The sequence below is a fragment of the Symphodus melops genome (assembly GCF_947650265.1).
Source record: "Symphodus melops genome assembly, chromosome: 6".
NCBI classification, from domain to species: domain Eukaryota; kingdom Metazoa; phylum Chordata; class Actinopteri; order Labriformes; family Labridae; genus Symphodus; species Symphodus melops.
The window spans coordinates 1655872-1675871 of NC_136696.1; the positions used below are offsets into that span (position 1 = coordinate 1655872).

The 20000-nt window shown below is 47.6% G+C and overlaps 4 protein-coding genes and 1 long non-coding RNA gene across 7 annotated transcripts in view; 3 read left to right on the top strand and 2 right to left on the bottom strand.

Moving 5' to 3' along the window:
• Nucleotides 1-4560: 4560 nt before the first annotated feature.
• Nucleotides 4561-8137, bottom strand: rxylt1 (ribitol xylosyltransferase 1). The gene is made up of 6 exons (XM_079345990.1): nucleotides 7949-8137; nucleotides 6937-7125; nucleotides 6640-6742; nucleotides 6212-6526; nucleotides 5956-6126; nucleotides 4561-5346 (listed from the first exon to the last, which is right to left on the bottom strand). The coding sequence occupies exons 1-6, from the start codon at nucleotides 8094-8096 to the stop codon at nucleotides 4944-4946; spliced, it is 1329 nt and encodes a 442-aa protein (XP_079202116.1). The 5' UTR covers nucleotides 8097-8137; the 3' UTR covers nucleotides 4561-4943.
• LOC306825322 lies at nucleotides 7761-8234 on the top strand. The gene is made up of 3 exons (XR_013779242.1): nucleotides 7761-7855; nucleotides 7935-8048; nucleotides 8132-8234. It is a non-coding gene; the product is annotated as an uncharacterized lncRNA (long non-coding RNA).
• A 1635-nt stretch (nucleotides 8235-9869) lies between these two features.
• LOC306825541 (cytochrome b-c1 complex subunit Rieske, mitochondrial-like) lies at nucleotides 9870-13080 on the top strand. The gene is made up of 2 exons (XM_079346353.1): nucleotides 9870-10100; nucleotides 12362-13080. Exons 1-2 carry the CDS (start codon nucleotides 10016-10018, stop codon nucleotides 12970-12972), a joined length of 696 nt encoding a protein of 231 aa, XP_079202479.1. The 5' UTR covers nucleotides 9870-10015; the 3' UTR covers nucleotides 12973-13080.
• A 675-nt stretch (nucleotides 13081-13755) lies between these two features.
• LOC306824858 (protein C19orf12 homolog) lies at nucleotides 13756-15400 on the bottom strand. The gene is made up of 3 exons (XM_079345234.1): nucleotides 15254-15400; nucleotides 14378-14538; nucleotides 13756-14302 (listed from the first exon to the last, which is right to left on the bottom strand). Exons 2-3 carry the CDS (start codon nucleotides 14535-14537, stop codon nucleotides 14037-14039), a joined length of 426 nt encoding a protein of 141 aa, XP_079201360.1. The 5' UTR covers nucleotide 14538; nucleotides 15254-15400; the 3' UTR covers nucleotides 13756-14036.
• Nucleotides 15401-18073: 2673 nt separating this feature from the next.
• Nucleotides 18074-20000, top strand: part of uri1 (URI1 prefoldin like chaperone) — a 6440-nt gene continuing 4513 nt past the window's right edge. Inside the window, exons 1-3 of one of the 3 annotated variants that reach the window (XM_079345877.1) lie at nucleotides 18074-18378; nucleotides 18443-18551; nucleotides 19512-19546. In XM_079345877.1, coding sequence (XP_079202003.1) covers nucleotides 18492-18551; nucleotides 19512-19546 — 95 coding nt within the window. In that variant the 5' untranslated portion in view covers nucleotides 18074-18378; nucleotides 18443-18491. Of the gene's footprint in view, nucleotides 18552-18964; nucleotides 18993-19509; nucleotides 19547-20000 lie in introns of those variants that run through there. The other 2 variants (XM_079345876.1, XM_079345878.1) reach the window with 2 other exon arrangements.

Sequence of the window (20000 nt, forward strand, 5' to 3'; positions counted from 1 at the left end):
CTTCACGGCCTGTCATGGTGCAGGCAGCCGGCTGAGACGGGCCGTGAGAGCGCTTTAAAGACGTGAATGCTGTCAGACACAGCAAGAGGACGAGTCCAGGGCTGAATACAAAGTCCTCATCAGGACCAGGACCGGGCCTGCAGATCCGCCTGCTTATGTAACCTGATGCAAAACCTGTCTGCCAGATATTTGACAATCTCAGTGTGGGAGTTTGAAGGAGTGTGTGTGTGTGTGTGTGTGTGTGTGTGTGTGTGAGGAGGCTCGCTGTGGCAGCGTCACGTCTGACAGGACGGCGTGTCATTTGAAAGGTGGAGTGAGACGAGTCCGGCGTCAGAACACGTGTGAGCGATAAACACACAGCTGAACACACACGGGACATTTGCAATGCAAACAGATCAAGAACTGTATTTCATGCAAACGCTCAGCTCTCCGTGTGAGGAAGCATCACCTCCGAGCACCGAGCTGACCCCCCCTCCCCCGCCCCCCCCCCCCCACATCTTGTTTAACGTCCCCTATGATTGTGCATCATCTTCTATTACAGGCTGCGAGCCCTGAGTCATCGTCCAACATTCCTGACAAATGAGAGCGTGCGCTCCGACACATGCCAGCGTGTCATTCCTCAAGCAGCGGTGGTCTCTTCTCTAATTTAACCCCCCCCCCAGACCCCGCTAACCCCCCCCCCCCCCCCCCCCCCCCCTCCTTTTCTGGATTTAAGGTTGGATACGGGGACGTGAATACGAGGTATTTCAGCCTGCTAAACACTATGAGCTGGTTGGCTTAGGGCCAAGTCCCCATGGCAACCCGGAGCAGCCTCTTTCCTGTGCTGGACTCGCTCAGCTCTGCCTGCAGGAGACCGCTTCAGGAGGCGTCCCTAAATCACACGCACAGCAGCCCGATGCTCTGAAGAAGAGAAGGCTGGACTGAGAGTTTGAAGACGAGTTTACCTGCATGTCCGTCCATCTCAAACAGGAAGCTGCTCTACATATCGTTTCACTTCAACCTTTAAAACTCAGACAACAAGCTGACGAGGACGCAGAGAGAGATACAGAAAAGGAGTGTCAAGGACTTTAGTTGCATCAAAACAGCTTCTTCGGGGGGGGGGGGGGGGTCCTGATGCATGTCGCTAACGCTTCACACTCAGAGGGTCACCATGAGCCCAGACCGTCACCGGCACAATGCAACAATACATCACGTTAAAAAAGAAAAACATTTAAATCGATGAGACTGCACTGCTCTTTGTGAACCAGCAGGGGGCGATAGACTGCACTGCTCTTTGTGAACCAGCAGGGGGCGATAGACTGCACTGCTCTTTGTGAACCAGCAGGGGGCGATAGACTGCACTGCTCTTTGTGAACCAGCAGGGGGGCGATAGACTGCACTGTTCTTTGTGAACCAGCAGGGGGCGATAGACTGCACTGCTCTTTGTGAACCAGCAGGGGGCGATGACCGGCCCGTGGATCCAGCTGTAAATGACACGTAGTGACGAGAGGCTAGCGCTCCACAGTCGACAGCAGTGCATGCTGGTGCGTCTGCGTTTCTTCGTAGCGCTGCGATACTAGTTAGCAGCGCGAATGCTAGTATATGCTATGCTAGTGATATCCTCCGTTTGTGGTCCCGCCGCGGTCTCTTCTCGTTTGTGTACAGGTAACCATGGTGACTGAAAGCAGGCACTTTACATTGGAGTTATTCCGTCAGCAGAGTTTTAAGAACTGGGCGACATGTCGTCAGTGCAGGAAATACAATACTAACACGCAGACCGCTAACATGCTAGCTTGTGGTCTGTGTCGTCCAATCACGCTCACCCTGCTTATTTACGCCCCGTAATGTTTCAACTTCACTCTGTATGTGAGAAGGCGTGATGGGGGACGAAGTGACCCCCCCCCCCCATACCTTACAGGGGCGGTCCAGAGGAGAGGCGGGATTAACGGAGCCTGCGGGGGAGAACAGTGCTCTGTGTGTGTGTGTGTGTGTGTGTGTGTGTGTGGTTGACACACTGTATTAACACAAAGTGAACTCACAGTCTGGTTACGAGCGTCTCTGCATCAACATGATCGTATTAAGACTTGATGACCTAAGTTACGCACTTTTGCTTACGAGGTGCGGGTCACGCTTCGTACGATGGCGTCCGCATAGACGCTACTCCAGTAAACAGAAGGACTTAGTATTGATTAAAACAACCAGAGAAGGGAAGAGTCGCCTTCTTATTTGTAATTAAACAGAATCAGAGACTGGAACATGGTGCCTTTAAATAAATAAGAGAATAAATCAAAGTATCGCGATGTGAAAGGTATCGAAGCGGATCGCTCCCTCTGAAACGTCACCTGAGCTGAGCCCTTTCATTGGCTCTCAGGTGAAAAACAAGCAAAGGAAAGAGCTCAAACAACCAATCATTTCATGTTGTTAAAAACTCACATCACTGTTTAACACTGTGTTTAAAAGCTCTTTAAAGTGAACCCACGCAGACACCGTGTTCACCCACAGGAGGTCATTTCTTCTTAAACACTTCAAGTCCCAACATTCATTCTGATGACTCATCTACAGGTAGACATCAACCTCTCTCTCTCTCTCTCTCTCTTACCTTTCACCTGACTCTCGTAGTCCGCGATGATTTCTTTGTCCTTTTTAAACCTGGGTGAGGACATGTTCTGTCTCTTCGTGTCCCACTCTTCTGCTGAACTTCTTCTTTCTTTTCCTCGTCAACAAGCGGATCCTACAGCAGCCGACGCATCCCGCACAGCACGAGGGAAAGCACCGCGAGAGGACGGAGAAGAAGCGCGAGACTGACTGATACTTAGTGTCTAACTCTGCACAGAAAGAAAACCAGCTTTACTTCTTCTTCATGATTCCTCTGGTGTTTGGAGAGCTCGATGCGCAGTCCTGCTCCGACGCACGGATCCGCTCAGTATGAGAGCAAGCTGCGCGGAGCAACAAGAAAACACACACACACACACACACGCACGCGCGCGCGCAAAGAATCACGCAAGTTCCAGCTTCTCCTGCGTGTTTTCACAGCTCTCTGTAAAGTTGTCCCGACTGTCCGTCCGAACGGCTTCAAAGTCGGCCTGAATGTTGCGTTTTATCCAGTTTGAGACCCCCGCACTCTCTCTCTCTCTCTCTCTCTCTCACACACACACACACACACTCACAGAAACACACACACACTTCCCCCCGTTTGCTCGCTCTCCCTCGACGGTTCCTCTCCCTCCAGCTCCCAGCAGGCTCAGAGGCAGACAGGGCAGGCCGACTGCAGCACGCAGCAGCTGGAGCCAGGAGAGAGGAGAGGGGAGGGATCTCCTGCACACTCATCCAGCTAGTGGACACCAGAGGACTGACACCCTGCTCCCCCCCCCCCCCCCCCCCCCAGCTCAGCCCTTTAGACCAGAGGACTGACACCCTGCCCCCCCCCCCCCCCCAGCTCAGCCCTTTAGACCAGAGGACTGACACCCTGCTCCCCCCCCCCCCCAGCTCAGCCCTTTAGACCAGAGGACTGACACCCTGCTCCCCCCCCCCCCCCCCCAGCTCAGCCCTTTAGACCAGAGGACTGACACCCTGCTCCCCCCAGCTCAGCCCTTTAGACCAGAGGACTGACACCCTGCTCCCCCCCCCCCCCCCCCAGCTCAGCCCTTTAGACCAGAGGACTGACACCCTGCCCCCCCCCCCCCCCCAGCTCAGCCCTTTAGACCAGAGGACTGACACCCTGCCCCCCCCCCCCCAGCTCAGGTCTTTATTCATGTTTAACTCAAACAAGTGACCAGAGGACTGACACCCTGCCCCCCCCCCCCCCAGCTCAGCCCTTTATTCATGTGTTTAACTCAAACTAAACAAGTGACCAGAGGACTGACCCCCCCCCCCCCTCAGCCCTTTATTCATGTGTTTAAGTCAAAGTGAACGGGGTGATTCTACAGTCTTTGAGGCCCGGGGCCCCTCCGACCATCGTTCACCTCCAGTATAGATGAAGTTAGAAATGATAGTCTGATTGCTTAGTGTGAAGGGAAACACACATCATTATAAATGAGTGTGCACCGCGGTCGAAGCAGGTCAGAGGATTCAGTGACTGATCGTCTGCATGTTGACTTCAGGGAGTCCATGGTCCTCATGAAATCCACATGACATGTCTTCACGTCAGTCCTCAGCAGAGTCACAGGTCATGTGTTCTGATTACTTTTCAGGTAATCAGGTAGGAACATTGAAACGTTGACCCTGTTCTGGAAGTTTCCACTCATGCATGTGCACCGTTTGAATCCTGCAGCTGTGTCACTGCACAGGCTGACCAATCAGACGGCACTTAGAGGATACCTGCACCCTTCAAACACTCACGAACACAGCTGAGCTCATATGAAACAGGACTGATATATAAATATATATTATCATTATTGTATTTATTATTGGGCTCCTAAATATGACTTATTTAATATGACTAAATATATGATGTGATTTATTCTTCCTCACGTTAGCAGCTTGAGGTTTATTTTGATTTGTCAATGAGAGAGTAACTTGTGTGCACTGAATGAAAAGGTGAAGAGCGCCCCCTGCAGGAGGAGAAGAAGACGAACAGGCAGATCAGCTGACTCCTCCTTCCTGCTTTCTTTTATTGCACTCTTTAAAAAGGATCCATGCAGCACAGGACAGAGAGAAAGAAGGAGTCTGGATCAGAAGTCATGCCACAGCTGAACAACACGTCTCTACTCACCATCACGACGCCTTCAATAAAGTTTAGTGCATACAAACAGAGAAATATAAAACACAGTTAATAACACTTTGAAATGCAAAGGCAGTTCATAGTCATCCTAAAAGAGCTTTGTAAACATGACGATGATAAATAAAGAACCAGCACAGGAATAACACACACACACTCCACCATGTTCATCACACCAGTAGTAAGTCACATTGAAACAGTTTAAAGCACGATGACACGTCGACGCCCGCCGAGAGCGTCGTCACGCTCAGGCGTTCTTGAAGAAGGTCTCCTCGATGACCTCGCTGAACCTCTCCTTCATCTGCTGACGGAAACCCGCGTACCACTCCAGCAGCCTCCTCCTCCGGTCCACCCTCTGCTCCTGGCTCATCCCGCGCTCCCTCTCCAGGATGGCCGGCAGCTCCCTCCAGTCGCTGATGAAGACGAAGGGCGCCCCGGCAGCTTTGAGCAGGCGCAGAGGCGAGCTGGGCCCGGCGGCGCAGGTGCCCGGCGTCAGCACGTCCTCCACCACGGGCAGCGAGCCGTACGAGCACGCCTCGTAGATACGGTAGCACTCTGTGTTGATGCCGACGGGACACAGCGTGAGCTCGCTCTGAGCCAGCGCCGTCTGGTAACTCCGGAGAGAGTCGGGCGTCTCCTGAGGGAGCCACCTGAAGGACACGACACTTCAGACTTCAGCTGCACTGAACACGTCTCTTCTGCTTTCTCACCTTCACTGCACAAAATCACACACGCTCACTTTTCTAAAGAACCTTCTGGAGGCTCAGAATCTAAAGCATTTTCACTCACACCACATTTTGAATCCAGAACAGTTAAGACCACCACTGATTGGTTGTTGCTCTGCGTCATTACTCTGGTTAGAAGGAAACGCCTCTGGGCACTCTGGTCCCCGGTATGTCTCGTCTCTGAATCCTGATCTTTAGAGATCAACTTCTAGAAAGAGCTATGAAATCTGGAAAAAGGGTAAAACCCGTAAAACATGCGTGGAAGCATTCAAAACCAGGAAGACAAATGAAAGAGTGTTGTGTGTTCCTGAATAACTCCTGATTAGTATCATCACACGGGGTCTCAGCACTCCTCCTGCTGGTTTACTGAACTCTAAACCCTGACAGCTGCTGCCTCTCACACACATGGAGCCGCACTGAGGAAACATTAGGGTCACGTGTCGGGGTGTAAAGATACCACATAGAGACCGTAGACTTTTATATCAGCGTGATTTCCATCCTACACGATGACTCGACCACCTGTCGCTGACTTACTTCTCCCTGGCCGCCGTGATGCACTCTTTCTCCAGTCCAGACTGTTTCAGCACCTGCATGAGCGTTTCCCTGGACGAGTTCTTGTAAACGGTTCCCAGAAAGTTACAGAGGTACGGCCTGGTGGAGGTGATCAGCTGAGTGTTGGGCCTGATCATGGGGAACTGTCTGTACCTGCACAGAGAGAAGCCGCTGTGTTAGTCCTGCTTTCAGGAGGAGACCACATGTGCAGTTTAACATGGTGACATTGGATACAGACGTGGCGACGCCCAGAGGCCACTGGAAGACGTCCTTGTCGTTGATCCAGGGACTGTCGTACACCACAAACAGCAGCTCCACGAAGCCCCCGTTCCTCTTCAAGTAGGGGCCGATCCAGCCGTTGTTGCAGCGCTCGTTCCCCAGCAGGACCACGGCCACGTGTGCCACCGTGTGGGACTGCACCAGGGCCTGGACGTGCTCCAACCAGCGCGTGGAGTACGACACCTTCTGCTGCTCGCGCCCGTTCAGAACCAGAACCAGGCTGTTCATATCCAGAGGGACGTGCCCCTGGACCACAGCAGGCCCTGTGTAGAAACTGAGGAGGACGAGGAGCCGGTCAATCTGACGCTTCTCTACCAGTTACTGCTCATTTTACCACCTGCTGTATTTCACAGTCCTCAAAGCAAACGTTGACCTTTGATTGGTTACCTGAAGTCGATCTTCCCCGCCTGCAGCTCTCCCTCTCTCCATTGGGCCACCTTGTCAGTGGGGTTGAGGGGTCCCTCTAAAATATGTTCCCAAAGGTAAAGTCCTGAGGAAAGAGAGTGAACATGTCACCATGAGCCTCATCACGGCTGCTTCCCTCTCTCCTAAAGAGGAGAAGAGAACACACACATCTTCCTTTTCAACCTAAACAAGTGTCAGAGCTCCTGAGTTCAGCTGCCCCCCTTCTGTTGCCTGCAGGGGTAAATAACTGACACCATCCAAGGTGAATCCATGACTGACCTACGGCTGCTTTGCCCCAGATTTGGACCTTATATCTTTTGGGTTTGTTCTTGTCGACTCGGCTCAGGTGCTGCTTGAAGGCGTCTCGTTTCTTGTTCAAAGCTGAGTTGTACTCCACCTGCTCGTCCTCCCACGGATTCCAATCATCGGCTAAAAACGGAGCAGCGGCGCCGCTGTCTCTGACCCCGCCTGCAGCAGAAAAACACAAAATATACACGCTTTATTTTTACACGTCTTTTTATAAACTCTTTTATATGTATATAACATGTATCTTTATATAAACTGTTTTATTACATATTTATATAACACATATTTATATATACTGTTTTATTACATATTTATTCTATAGAGAAGACGACAGCAAACAAAAATAAGTCAAAGGTAAACTGTAGAAAAACTGTGTACAACTTATTTATTCTCTACTGTTTTAGAGAAGTTAAATACTTTAAAACTAAAACATGTCGTTTTCATTTCAAGTGAAGCTTTGATTTCAGTTTCAAATATTCAATAAATTACCATTAAATATTTCATCAAACATTCACTCATTAGAAAAAAGATCCTAGATTTAATAGTCGATCATATTTACAGTCAAACTAAACCTAAACTATTTAATTTTCTACAAAGCCTTTTTATAAAACCTGAGCAGAGACAACAGATGAAAATCAGCCTTTTGATATTTTTACATTAATATTTATTAATACACACTGTCCCTGTAAAATAAAAATAAATTAAATAATCGTTCATTCATCGTAATTAAATGTTCAATTAATCGTGATATTTATCTGAAGTCATATCTGAATATAAAATGTATTTAACAAATATCTGAATAAATATCAGCGACGTTATAACGATTATAAAAGAAACAGTAATAAAGGTAATTAACGGTTTTATCCGTCAGGCTCGTGACGGTTGTGTTCCGGTCAGTGAGATTCTTAACGGTCAGGCTCGTGACGGTTGTGTTCCGGTGAGTGAGATTATTAACGGTTTTTATCCGTCAGGCTCGTGACGGTACCTGCAGGTGCTCCCGCCTCCTTCTTCACCACCCGGTGCACGCGGGACATCACCTTGGTGCTGAAGAAGACGTTGTACGCAGCGTACAGAGAAAACGCCACGTACGCAAAAATAATGAGAAGGAAAAGTTTCCTCTTCGGGATTTTCATCTTTAAATCTTCTCTGTCATGTCTCCATTCTGTAGCTCGGCTCCATCTTTGGTGGGAGGAGGACCCTTGTTTACATCACGAGGACCCCGGAAACAGCTGACTGGAAAACTGCCTGAACGAAATACAATAGAATAGAATGCCTTTATTGTCATTATACAAATTGTAAAACGAGATGACTTGGCTTTACCTTAAAGTGCACAAAGCTAAGAACAAAAAAACAACAACAAGCGTACGGGTCAAAAAGAAAAAAGAGTGACCCTCGTTAAGGGAAGGTGGGATATGTGTGGTAGGACTCATTACAGTTTGCAGCATACTAAATTTAAATAGATAAACAGACATCAGATTTCTTGTTGCACAGTACGAGATATCAGGTCTATAGCAGGGTGTCAAATATAAATAGTGCATTGTATGAGACGTGAACCATGGCAGGGTATAAACAAAAATATAGATATTGCACTGTATGAGATGTAATTTTAGCAGTATATAAAATATAGAAATAAAAATATTTACACAGTATAAAAGTGATTTAAACAGAATATAAAAATATAGATATTGCACAGTATGGATGTGATATTAGCAGTATATGAGATGTAAAAATAAATAAATATTTGCACTGTATGGAATGTAATTTTAGCAGGATATTTAAAAAAAATGAAAGATTTTCACAGGATGAAAAATGTAGAACTACAACAGGAAATGAATACCGAAATGTCAGCCGTCCACTGGAATAAATTAGTCTTAATCTTTCCTGACCCCACTCTCCAAACTGATCACTTTTCTTCTTGTAGAGTTTTACATACATGTTTCATAACTGCCACCTACTGTGTGTGATTATCAACAGTGCTCATATTCATAATGCCCACAGTCCTCCTCGTCCCTGACATGTTCCACTCCATCACCATGACAACATAGTCTGAGTTTGTGCCAGTCCCTACCACACTGTGTCATCTAGCTCCTGTCAGATATCCTTTATATATGTCTGACCTGCCTTGTGTTTACTCTACAGGCGAGCTGTTTGTGATCAGCCAGCGCAGACAAAAACTACAAACCAAAGATGGTCAGTGAGAGTCAACAAAGAAAGATAAAGAGGAATTATCCGTCTGAAGGGGAGAAGACGTATTAATATTCTCCATTCATACAATTCAAACAGTTTTCTTGATGTAAAGATTCATTGTAAAATCGTGATAAATCGATTCAAGGTTCACATCAATAATCTAAAGAATGAATCTGAGTGATACGACGAGCGTCAGGAGCTGGAGATCAGAGACGTTTAAAATCAGAGGTGTGGAAACAGTTTCAAGACAGAAAATGAAAAGATGAAAAAAATAGAACTACACAAATAACACAACCAACATGATGCAGCGTTTAATCTACAGCACAAGCTCCAAGCACGCTTCCACCCTAAAGTCCAGTTCGTTTAGTCAGTGTGAGCGCTCTGCACACTTCCTCTCCTCATCGTGCTCAGGTTAGTCGGGATTCAGTGTGACCCTGAGCCATTCTGGTCAGTGGGGGAATGGCCCAGCGAAGGGGCGCGTTCTGAAGAGCCAAACCACACTGAGGCAGGTTAGCAGCCCCTCAAGGGATCTTTGCAGTCGTCATTTGTCTCTGGTCTTATTTAGTCACATAAATGATTCATATCGTTGAGTTGAGTGAATCGATGTGTCCCTAATCCTCCATCCCCCTCCTTCCTTCTTCTTCTTCACTGGACCCTCCACACCGGTTGGTGGCAGTAATGCATCAACACGTTTATACTAACCACCAGAATCCCAAAGAAGAAGAAGAAGAAGAGCTGACGTAAAGCGGAACGTTGTATCAGCGGAGCCGGTTTCTGGTAACACCGATTAGACTGTAACACCCAACGTTATTTAACGGCGCAAGGTCGTCCACAGCCGGCTGGAGGACTGAGATTTTGGGCAGAGATGATGTCCATCGCCGCTCGTCCCGGGGCTTTGTCCCCGTACCTGCAGACCACCAAACACCTGCTGACCTCCGGAGCCTGTGCAGGTGAGGACGGACAGGTGACTGGACAGAACCGGGCTCTAGTGAGGGTGGGACCATACGGTGGGACGTAAACATCGTCTCTTAAAATCTTAATATGTTCCTCTAATAACACGTCGAGATTGAATTGAATGCGTCTTTATTCACCTTGAAGGAATCGAGAATATAAAACACTAAAAAGCTTCAAACCTGTGAGAACAAGCTGACATGATGACAGGATCATGTTTGTATAACTGATCATCGATACACCGACTGATAGGTGGTGAAGGGACTCGAGCCCCTGACCTTCCAGATCAGAGACACCCGCTGAGCAGCCGGTCCGACTCTGACTGAATAACGTTTCCAGAGCAGGAATCAGATCTCGTGTTTAACAGTTAACTGAAATGTGTGTAAATCACACTCGATGCTTAAACGACAGTACGGCATGTAACCATGGCAACGCAGATGACATGCCAACAAAGGTCATAGAAGACTCTGGTTTAGGTAACAGTGTTAACGGACACTTTAGAGACGCAGCCTTGGACCGGATTGTTCGGTGTTCAAACGTTAGGAAAGACACACTCCCCAACGGGACGATCAAATGTAAAGTATCGTTAATTTAAAAGTTATTCAGTATTTCCTGATGTCCAAGATGACACTCTTGATTTATTTTTATTTTTTTTTTGTCCTTGAGCCAAAGTTTGTATTTCATTTTAAAGTTTTACTCCTGAGAAGTAAAGAAACTGGAGCACGATCCAGTTTAAGAATCATGAATCAGGCTCCTTCCTCCTGATGTCTGTCAGCCAACAGTGTGAAGATCGGAGCGTTGTTGTAGTTTAAACAACATATAGACCTCCAAACAATCAGAGAAAAAACCAACATAAGATGAATGCATGATGGTCGTTTTTACAAACAGTATCATGAAGAGTTTGTGTGGTTAGACGTCGACCCGTGTTACAGTCGTCCCCCTGTGCTCTAAATAAAACATCAGTGTTTCTGAGCTTTGGTCTAAATATAACATGAATCAAGCAGCAGAGGACGTGACCCTGTAGAAACCAGCTCTCTCAGAACGCTCTGTTTTGGTGTGTGTGTCTCTTTAAATGTAATAAGCCCCGCCCCCTGAGTTTACCCAGTAGACATTACTCCTTCACTAGTGAAAATAAAAATGGTGGACCTAAAGAAAAGTTTTTCTCAAGGCTGAAGGTGGAGTCCATGGGTGAAGATACCAGGGGAGGGGAGGGGCTTATTTACCCAAATCCCACTGTGACGTCACAAGGAGGGCATGTTTGAAACTGAGCATTTTTCTCTGTGTTGTCAGACTTAAACAGACCACAAACAAAGTACTGGATGGGTTTATTTCACTCTCAGGTTACTTAAATAAATGTTCAAAAACACTGTCAGAGTGGGTTCTTCATCATATGTCCCCTTTAAGTCCTGAATCAGAGGACACTTGATTTTGAGTTTTAAAGCCACAAATAGCTTCCAACATTTTAAAGGACAAATACGGGTGATGGTATGTTACTGAGACATAAACCCTCAAATGTGACCAAGGACAGTCAAAACGAGCTCGAGGCTTGGAGAGGGGTTTATTGACCAGGATACTTGTCACAAACATAAAGAGGTAAAAGTCCTCTTTCTTATAATTTAAATAAAAGTCACAGAAACAACCACCTGGTGAACCCATCGTCTCAGGAACTGGAAGTCTGACACAGACGAGCTCCAGTTTGGTGGACGTATAAGACGGCAGCTCCAGCTGTCTTCAAACACTTGACCATGGGCACGAACATTAATCATCAGGAGACGAAGATGTACCTATGTGTCCTGTATGGGGACACTAAGGGTGTCGGGTGTCTTGCCTTCAGATTTGGTCCGCACAGGAACTTGAACCCTCTGGGTTCCTTGAGTCCCTGCAGACTGAGCTCCTGCTGCTTCTTTAATGATGTACCCTCTATGCGGCTCTCTGGCACTTCTATGGACCCGAACACGTCACCTAGCTTAGCTTTAGTCTGTTGTTTGTTTGAGAGGAAGAAACGGTGTCTGAACCAGAACCAACAGAAAACCCTTTCTGTCTTTGATTATATCTCAGAAGTGACGTACTGATGATGTACTGACTCAGAGTTTAGAGATGGGGTCTCATTGGTCTTCTTCACTGTAGAAGTGTGGCTGCAGACCTCTTCCTGCTCCTTGGTAGATGATCTGCTCGTCAGTGTTCTGAACATGAGCTGGGCACAAATGTTTTCTGAAGAGTTCTTTGTCTTTTAAAACTAAAACCTTGGTCTCGTTTCCAGCTCCTGGAGCGGTCCGCCTCGCGCACACAGACATCAAGATCCCCGACTTCAACGACTACCGCCGCCCTGAGGTCACAGACCCCAACAAGTCATCCCAGGACAGCAGCGAGTCCAGGAGAACGTTCTCGTACCTCGTCACTGGAGCGTCCACCATGGTCGGCGTCTACGCAGCCAAGACGGTGGTCACCCAGTTCGTCTCCTCTATGAGCGCGTCGGCGGACGTCCTGGCCTTGTCCAAGATCGAGATCAAGCTCGGCGACATCCCCGAAGGCAAAAACATGACCTTCAAGTGGAGAGGGAAGCCGCTGTTTGTCCGTCACCGCACAGAGAAGGAAATTGCCACGGAGGAGGCGGTGAGCCTCGGGGAGCTGCGGGACCCTCAACACGACAAGGATCGAGTCCAGAACCCCAGCTGGGTCATCGTGCTGGGCGTGTGCACCCATCTGGGCTGCGTGCCCATCGCCAACGCCGGAGACTACGGAGGATACTACTGCCCCTGCCACGGCTCGCACTACGACGCCTCAGGAAGAATAAGAAAGGGACCGGCTCCCCTCAACCTGGAAGTCCCGTACTACGAGTTCCCCGATGAGGAGACCGTCGTCGTAGGATAAACTCTGCCTCACTTCCTGTCTGTATAATGTAGATTTTTAGATGGCTCTCTGTTCGAGTTGGGGACGGTGTGGCGTGTATTTACAAATAAAAATATATTTCCAACTCCCCCACTGAGTCAGTGCATCTTTACTCCGTTAACAAACAGTATGTCAGTTTCACCACCAGGGGGCGCTCAATCAAAGCAATAACTAAATATGATGTCGAGGCTGGTGGGGAATCATGGGAGTGATTCTCTCTGCTTCTCCACCAGCCGCCTCCAATGAAGAGCCACTCTTCATTTTGTGGTGGTGAAGGGACGTGTGGACAGAGACAGAAACCAGAGCAGACCAGTCCACCTGGAGGACCACAACCTCCAGACCAGGACATTACCAAGACCAGAGTGCTCAGAGACTGAGACCATAAATATCACCAAAAAATCCTGCTTGTTGGGGGGGGGGGTCACTCACTTAAACCCCAACACCAGAAAACCAGCTCTGTGAACAAGTCCTTGGTTCTTTTAGAACGGGAACTTCTAATCACAGTAACAAAGCTTTGAGTGGTGGTCTCGACCGCTCTCTAAGATCTGCAGTCCTCCGAGTCTGAGACCAAAATAAGACTGAGTACAAACGCTTCTGATTCCAGGACGAGACCTTCAATAAGTGGTCTCGAGACAGGACTTCAGACTAAGACCAGTCTGAAGTCCTCCAACACTACCGGCGCCCTTCTTAAAGAACATCAAATGTTTCACCTTTTGATTTTCTGGTTCAATGGGAGAACTGGAATAAAATCAAGGTTGAGAAAAAGAAATCCAAACAGTTTTTAATGGATGAAATCCTTCACAGCAACAAAGAGTCTGGATGTATCTGTGAGTGACAGCTTTGTCTTATTTACCTCTTCACTTTATATATTATGTGATCTTCACTGTCGGGCTCAGACATGATCGTCACTTCCTTTAAATAATTCTTTTTCCCAGTCAATATGGAGGATACATTATGAACCAGTGTTTCCAGTAGGTCTGTGCAAATGAACGTCCTGAGTCTCTCCAGCTCCACAGAGTGAGTCCACGTCCCCCTAAAGCAGGTCTTCAGTCCACATAGTGCACGTTGGCCTGCAGCTCCTTGGTGATGTAGCCGAGCAGGGCGCCGGTGAGCTGCTGCTTCAGGGTGGCGTTTCCCATCACCAACGCCGTGAGCTGAGCCAGATCCGTCCACTGAATGTCTCCCAGCACCAGCGCCAGGTCGTCGTAGAGCTTCTGCTGCTGCTGAGGACTGAGCTCCATGATGATCTGAGGCAGAGGTTTGAACTGCCCGCTGGTCAGCCAGCAGCCCAGCAGGCCTCCCACGGCGCCCCCTACAGGGGAACAGGTGGTAGGTTAAACAGATCAGGTGTCCTTCAGTAAGTAGAGTCAATAAAAACACTACTCACCGACTGCTATACCGAGAGGCCCCCCGACCAGCCCTCCAGCGAAGGCCAGACCCCCCGCCGCTGCCGCCCCCTTCCCCGAGCCTTTCACTGTGGTCTGGATCTGCTGATTGGCTGATAACTCACAGCACAGCTTCATGACATCATCGATGCGCTGACACATGCTGTGGATTACATTCACAAGTGTGAGGAGACATTACAGCATCGCCACGTCAGGGGTCAAAGGTCAGGGGTTATCATGTCATTCACTCTGTAATAAACTTGATGATGTATCATTGAAGAAGGCCCGGCTGACATCTTTAACGATCACAGTAAATAAAACTCGAGATGAGACCATCAGGTCGGATGACGTAATCAACGTTTTGAATATCGGACTGACGGCGCCGTCAGGTTTTTATTGATCATTTTATTGTTTTAATACAAACAACAACATCAGTTATGAAAACATCATCAGTGTCAGTACGGATTTATCAGAATGGATCAGAAGTGGATCTCTCATTTATAAAGTTTAAAGATTATTAGTCAATGAAATATATTTGAGATTTCTCTCCAGCTGTAAATATTGAGACATGTGATGTCTTCTTTTTGTGTGCGGATCATTTTGAAAACATGTGGAAAAGCTGTAAGAGACATTCTGACATATTCATGAATGTAAGATCACGTGAAGGTAGAAAATCAGCTGAAGATAAATCAAACATTAAAGTCAAAGCAGACTGAGACATGAAGCTTTGAGCTGGACAAACAGCTGCAGCCTTTATTCTAACAGTAGAATAATAAGAGTGATTGCATCAGTGATCATCAGCACAGACATGAGCAGCATCTACACTCTGTGAATGATGAGTCCTCTTAAATAAAACACCGGAAACACGAGGAGCTTACCTGACAGCGTCATCCAATCCTCATGAAGGACTCTGACACTTCTTCAGTGATGTAATGTTGAAATCTCTGACCCGTTTCTGCTCCTGATTTCTGAGCCTGCTCGTTGTCATGTCATGACTGTGGCCGCAAAGCATTGTGGGAGCAAGAACAGTGATATGTTCAAGGACATTCTGTAAATGACAATTGTTTTTCTTCTGAGATTAAAATCACAGAAAAATAACTTTTTGATATCAAAATAAATAATAAATATTTTAATTTTGAGATCAACAACAAAGTTATTCTAAACGGGAACCAGCAGAAGATCCTTAGGTACATCCTGTAAGTTTAGATTCTGAGTCCTGGGTTTGCCAGATATGAGAGCAGTTATCAGGTGAACAGGTGTTGCAGCGATGGAAGCGGGCAGTGGAACTGCTTCAGATAGAAGTGATTGTACCCGAGCTAAAAAGCCTCTGCATGTTTCTAATAAGCTCCAGCAGCAGAAAGCTGCTCAAACTAGGATCAATGTTGGAGATGAAACATGGAGAGAGGTTAGAACGCAGAAAGCTTTACAGACCCATGCAGAGCTGGCTAAACACTGAAGCTACAGTGTCCACCACATGCAGAGCTGGCTAAACACTGAAGCTACAGTGTCCACCACATGCAGAGCTGGCTAAACACTGAAGCTACAGTGTCCACCACATGCAGCGCTGGCTAAACACTGAAGCTACAGTGTCCACCACATGCAGAGCTGGCTAAACACTGAAGCTACAGTGTCTCTACATGCAGAGCTGGCTAAACACTGAAGCTACAGTGTCCACCACATGCAGAGCTGGCTAAACACTGAAGCTACAGTGTCCACCACATGCAGAGCTGGCTAAACACTGAAGCTACAGTGTCCACCACATGCAGAGCTGGCTAAACACTGAAGCTACAGTGTCCACCACATGCAGAGCTGGCTAAACACTGAAGCTACAGTGTCTCTACATGCAGAGCTGGCTAAACACTGAAGCTACAGTGTCCACCACATGCAGAGCTGGCTAAACACTGAAGCTACAGTGTCCACCACATGCAGAGCTGGCTAAACACTGAAGCTACAGTGTCCACCACATGCAGAGCTGGCTAAACACTGAAGCTACAGTGTCCACCACATGCAGAGCTGGCTAAACACTGAAGCTACAGTGTCCACCACATGCTGACCTGTGTGAGAGGAGGGGGGGAGACAGCTCTCTGTGATGATTAGAGTTTAGACTGCAGTACTCATTTTAAACACTAGGGGTCAGACTGCTTCTTTAAGAGTAACTCAAAATCTTGCAGGATTAAAAAGATACATGAACATTTTTTTAGTCTAAAGTTGGTAAAAGATGTGCCTCTCTGGATTATTTGTGTTTTATGCTGCTTGGAGTCATTTATGAAATGTTGAAAAGTGTAAAATGCTTGTTAATTACATAATTCGGAATATAGAACAACAAAAAACTTTCCAATTACTATCACAAAGAAAATAAGCGCTATACCCGACTGTACTTGAATGCATCACGGACAGCCAATGAGCGAGTGACAAGAAGGGGGCTGAACCCTGAGTGGACGGTGGTATTCATTTACTGCAAAGCCAAAGTTTACGGTCATCATCATCATCATCATCATCATCACTGCCCTGAATGTGTGAGCTTTGAGCTGAATACGTCACTCGCTCGTCATGACGTCATGTTTTAGAGGTTTGTGTCTTCACAGCTGCAGACAGCTCCAACATGTCCTCCACACACTTCAGTGTCCTTCCTGTCAAAGTGTGTCTCTCACTACGTTGCTGCGACACCATTTCAAGCTCGCGACGGTTTGTCAATTTGTTTACATTGGTGTCACCACCGTGCACATTTACCCAGAATGCACCGGGAGAACCTGGAGCACAGCTGCGTCAAGGTAGCGTCAGACATCTTTTAAAACGGAACAACAATGTGCCGCCTTCAAAATAAGATGCCGCACATAAGTTGTTTTGTTGTGATTTATTTCCCCTCCCCGTGTGTGTGCTGATTCTGATCTTCTCATTTAGAGACACCTGACTCGACCACTGAGCCACAGCAGTGGAGTAAAGGGCGCTTCAGCCGTTTCTCCAGGCGGCTCTGCGGCTGAAAACACTTTCTACTTATCTAGAATAAAAAAAGAAGTTGGCACTCAGAACAAACCCAAGGTGGACACAGGACCTCAGGGCGGACTCACACAAGACAATCTGTCCCGTTACTCGGCACGCTACATCCTCAAAGTCCGGTTCATTTGACTCACCTGAGTGCTGAAGTTCAGTAGGCCTACACTCCTGGGGCATGAATAGAAGACATAGACACAGGTGGATATAAACACAACATGGACATGAAGCCATGAAGTATAATCGCTTCCTGTCTCCACCATCTGAAATCCTGAAGTGTTCTGTCTGTATTTAACTAACATGACTCAAAATGTCCTCTGATGTGCCGGCGTTGACTCGACTGTGAGTCCCTTTCATTATTTTATTTGTATTGTTAAAGTCCACCTGCCTTGGAAATGAAGGACACGTCATGATCACATTGAGCCATTCATGTGTTGTGTTCGGATGTCATGTACAAAAGGTAACCATGATCGGGCCTGCTTATTCCTGAAGCAGCGTGAGAGCAGACGAATGGACGCGACAGGCCGGTGTGCTCAAGTTGGGCCAGCCAGTCCAAAAAGTCTGGACACACCCCTGCTTGGAATAAAGCCATTTTTAACACGTTTATTTGGTTCCTAATTCCCAATTGTATGTGTTTCCCTTAATGCCATTAGCTGGTTTTCTGTGGTTCCTTTTCCTTTTTTTCATCGCCGAGGTATTTTATTTTGAAAACTCAGACCGGATGTTGCCCTCGTAGCGCCGCTCGATGACGGTGGACCGAGGCGCAGGTCGCAGCCAGCAGCAGAGAGTGTCCTGGAGGACTGTTCGCTGATCTTTGTGGATTTTTTGAAGGCGTGGATGTTTCTGGAAGCGATGCAGAGGTGGTGAAATGGTCTCAGCGCGTGACGAGAGGAGAACTTCCGCTGCCTGTTGGATGAACACGAGCAGAAGGGCTCAAAGGAAACGCTGCTGCAGCTGCGTTCATAAACACTTCTTTAGGACTCACAACAAGCCCTGAGCGCTGTGCGCGTGCGGGTCCGTGAACGCATCTCTTCCTCTTTAGGACTCACAACAAGCCCTGAGCGCAGTGCGCGTGGGGGTCCTTGAACGCATCACTTCCTCTCTCTGTGTGTGTGTTTGTTGACGATGACTGAGGAAGCTGATAACCTCGGAGGAATAGCCAGGCTCCGAGAGGAACACCACAAGGTAAATTCATGTGGTGTTAGCCAGGTAACGGAGCACGAGGGGGAGCAGCTCCGGAGCACGAGCGCTCAGATCCATGTTTAATAAGAGCAGCTGAAGTGAAGCTGAGGGTCACATGGTTCATGCATGTTTCCAGAAGCTTCCTTCACAGCTCTGCGCGTGGTGTTGGTTGTTTCATGTCATGTTTTATAAATCGGAGAAACAAAGTCACTCATATTAAATCAGAAAGTACAGGTAGAAACATGGCCGCTCATCAGGGGGGAAACGGGAAGTTTCCTGTGCCCCCCCCCCCCCCCCCCCCCCAAACAAAAAAAAACAAAGGGGGGCGTGGCTCAGACTCTTGGTAGCCCACGTGCACAGGTCAGTGTGCAGACTGAACCCCGGGGGTCAGGCAGGGGGGCATGCTTTGGGTCCACCTTTCAACTCCCACAATGCTTTGCAAAAGTTAACCGTACAACGTCACCTCACGTGCGCCTTCGAATCAAAACAAAGGTCAAGAGTCGTCAGGACACTTTCACTAAGGACAAAACACATTTTTATTTTATATAACAAAGGTACGACCGTGTGTGTTAGAAGAGAGCGTCCAATCAGAGGACTCGGCTCGAACTGAGCATGTGCAGTAACGTGTCATCTCTCTGCAGCTCCTGATCACAGATAGAAGACTTGTCTGTAAACGTCCTCGCCGTGTGGCCGCTGTGCGTGCACGTCCTCACCGCGTGGGCGCTGTGCGTGCACGTCCTCACCGCGTGTGAGCTGTGCGTGCACACGTCCTCGCCGTGTGTGTCTTCGTTGATCCGGCGTGAGGCTGTAGTTGTGATTCTTCAGCGTTTCAACATAAGACGTGTGATCAGTACTCCTCAGGCGTCAGTGTGACCTTTGACCTGTTAACCCTTGGACTCCTGGACTGTGATGTGTGAAACCGTGTCACTGTGATTCATTTGTTGATGATTTGTCCTGAAACAGGTGGTGAGAGACTGTGAGAGTCGCCTTCAGCACTGGTAAGAAAACTCATGTCAACACGCTGACTCCAAACGCATCATGTGTTTTTACATGTTCATAGAGAACACGCATGTTACACATGTGAACAGAACATGAAGACAGCTCAGGATTCTCTCTTCATGTTCGACCAGCACAGTTCCAGTTAACCAATCACCTTTCTGTTAGACTGACTCTTCTGTTTGTTTCTGTCTTCTGAACCGCCTCCTTTACTTGTAGTTGGTTCTGATTGGTCTAAAATGCAGTCTGAGAACAAACCTGAGATCGCCAGTACAGACTGGAATAGTGATGACGTGTTTTTGTAGGCCAACCCGGAAGTAACCACGCCGGTGGTTCCTACCAGAATTCACCTCAGATTCAGATTTTGGATGAGTGCAGAAAATAATCTGTGTGTCAAACACACGTTTCTGATGCTGTTTAGTTCAGATGGATAAACTTTACAGATGAACATCATTT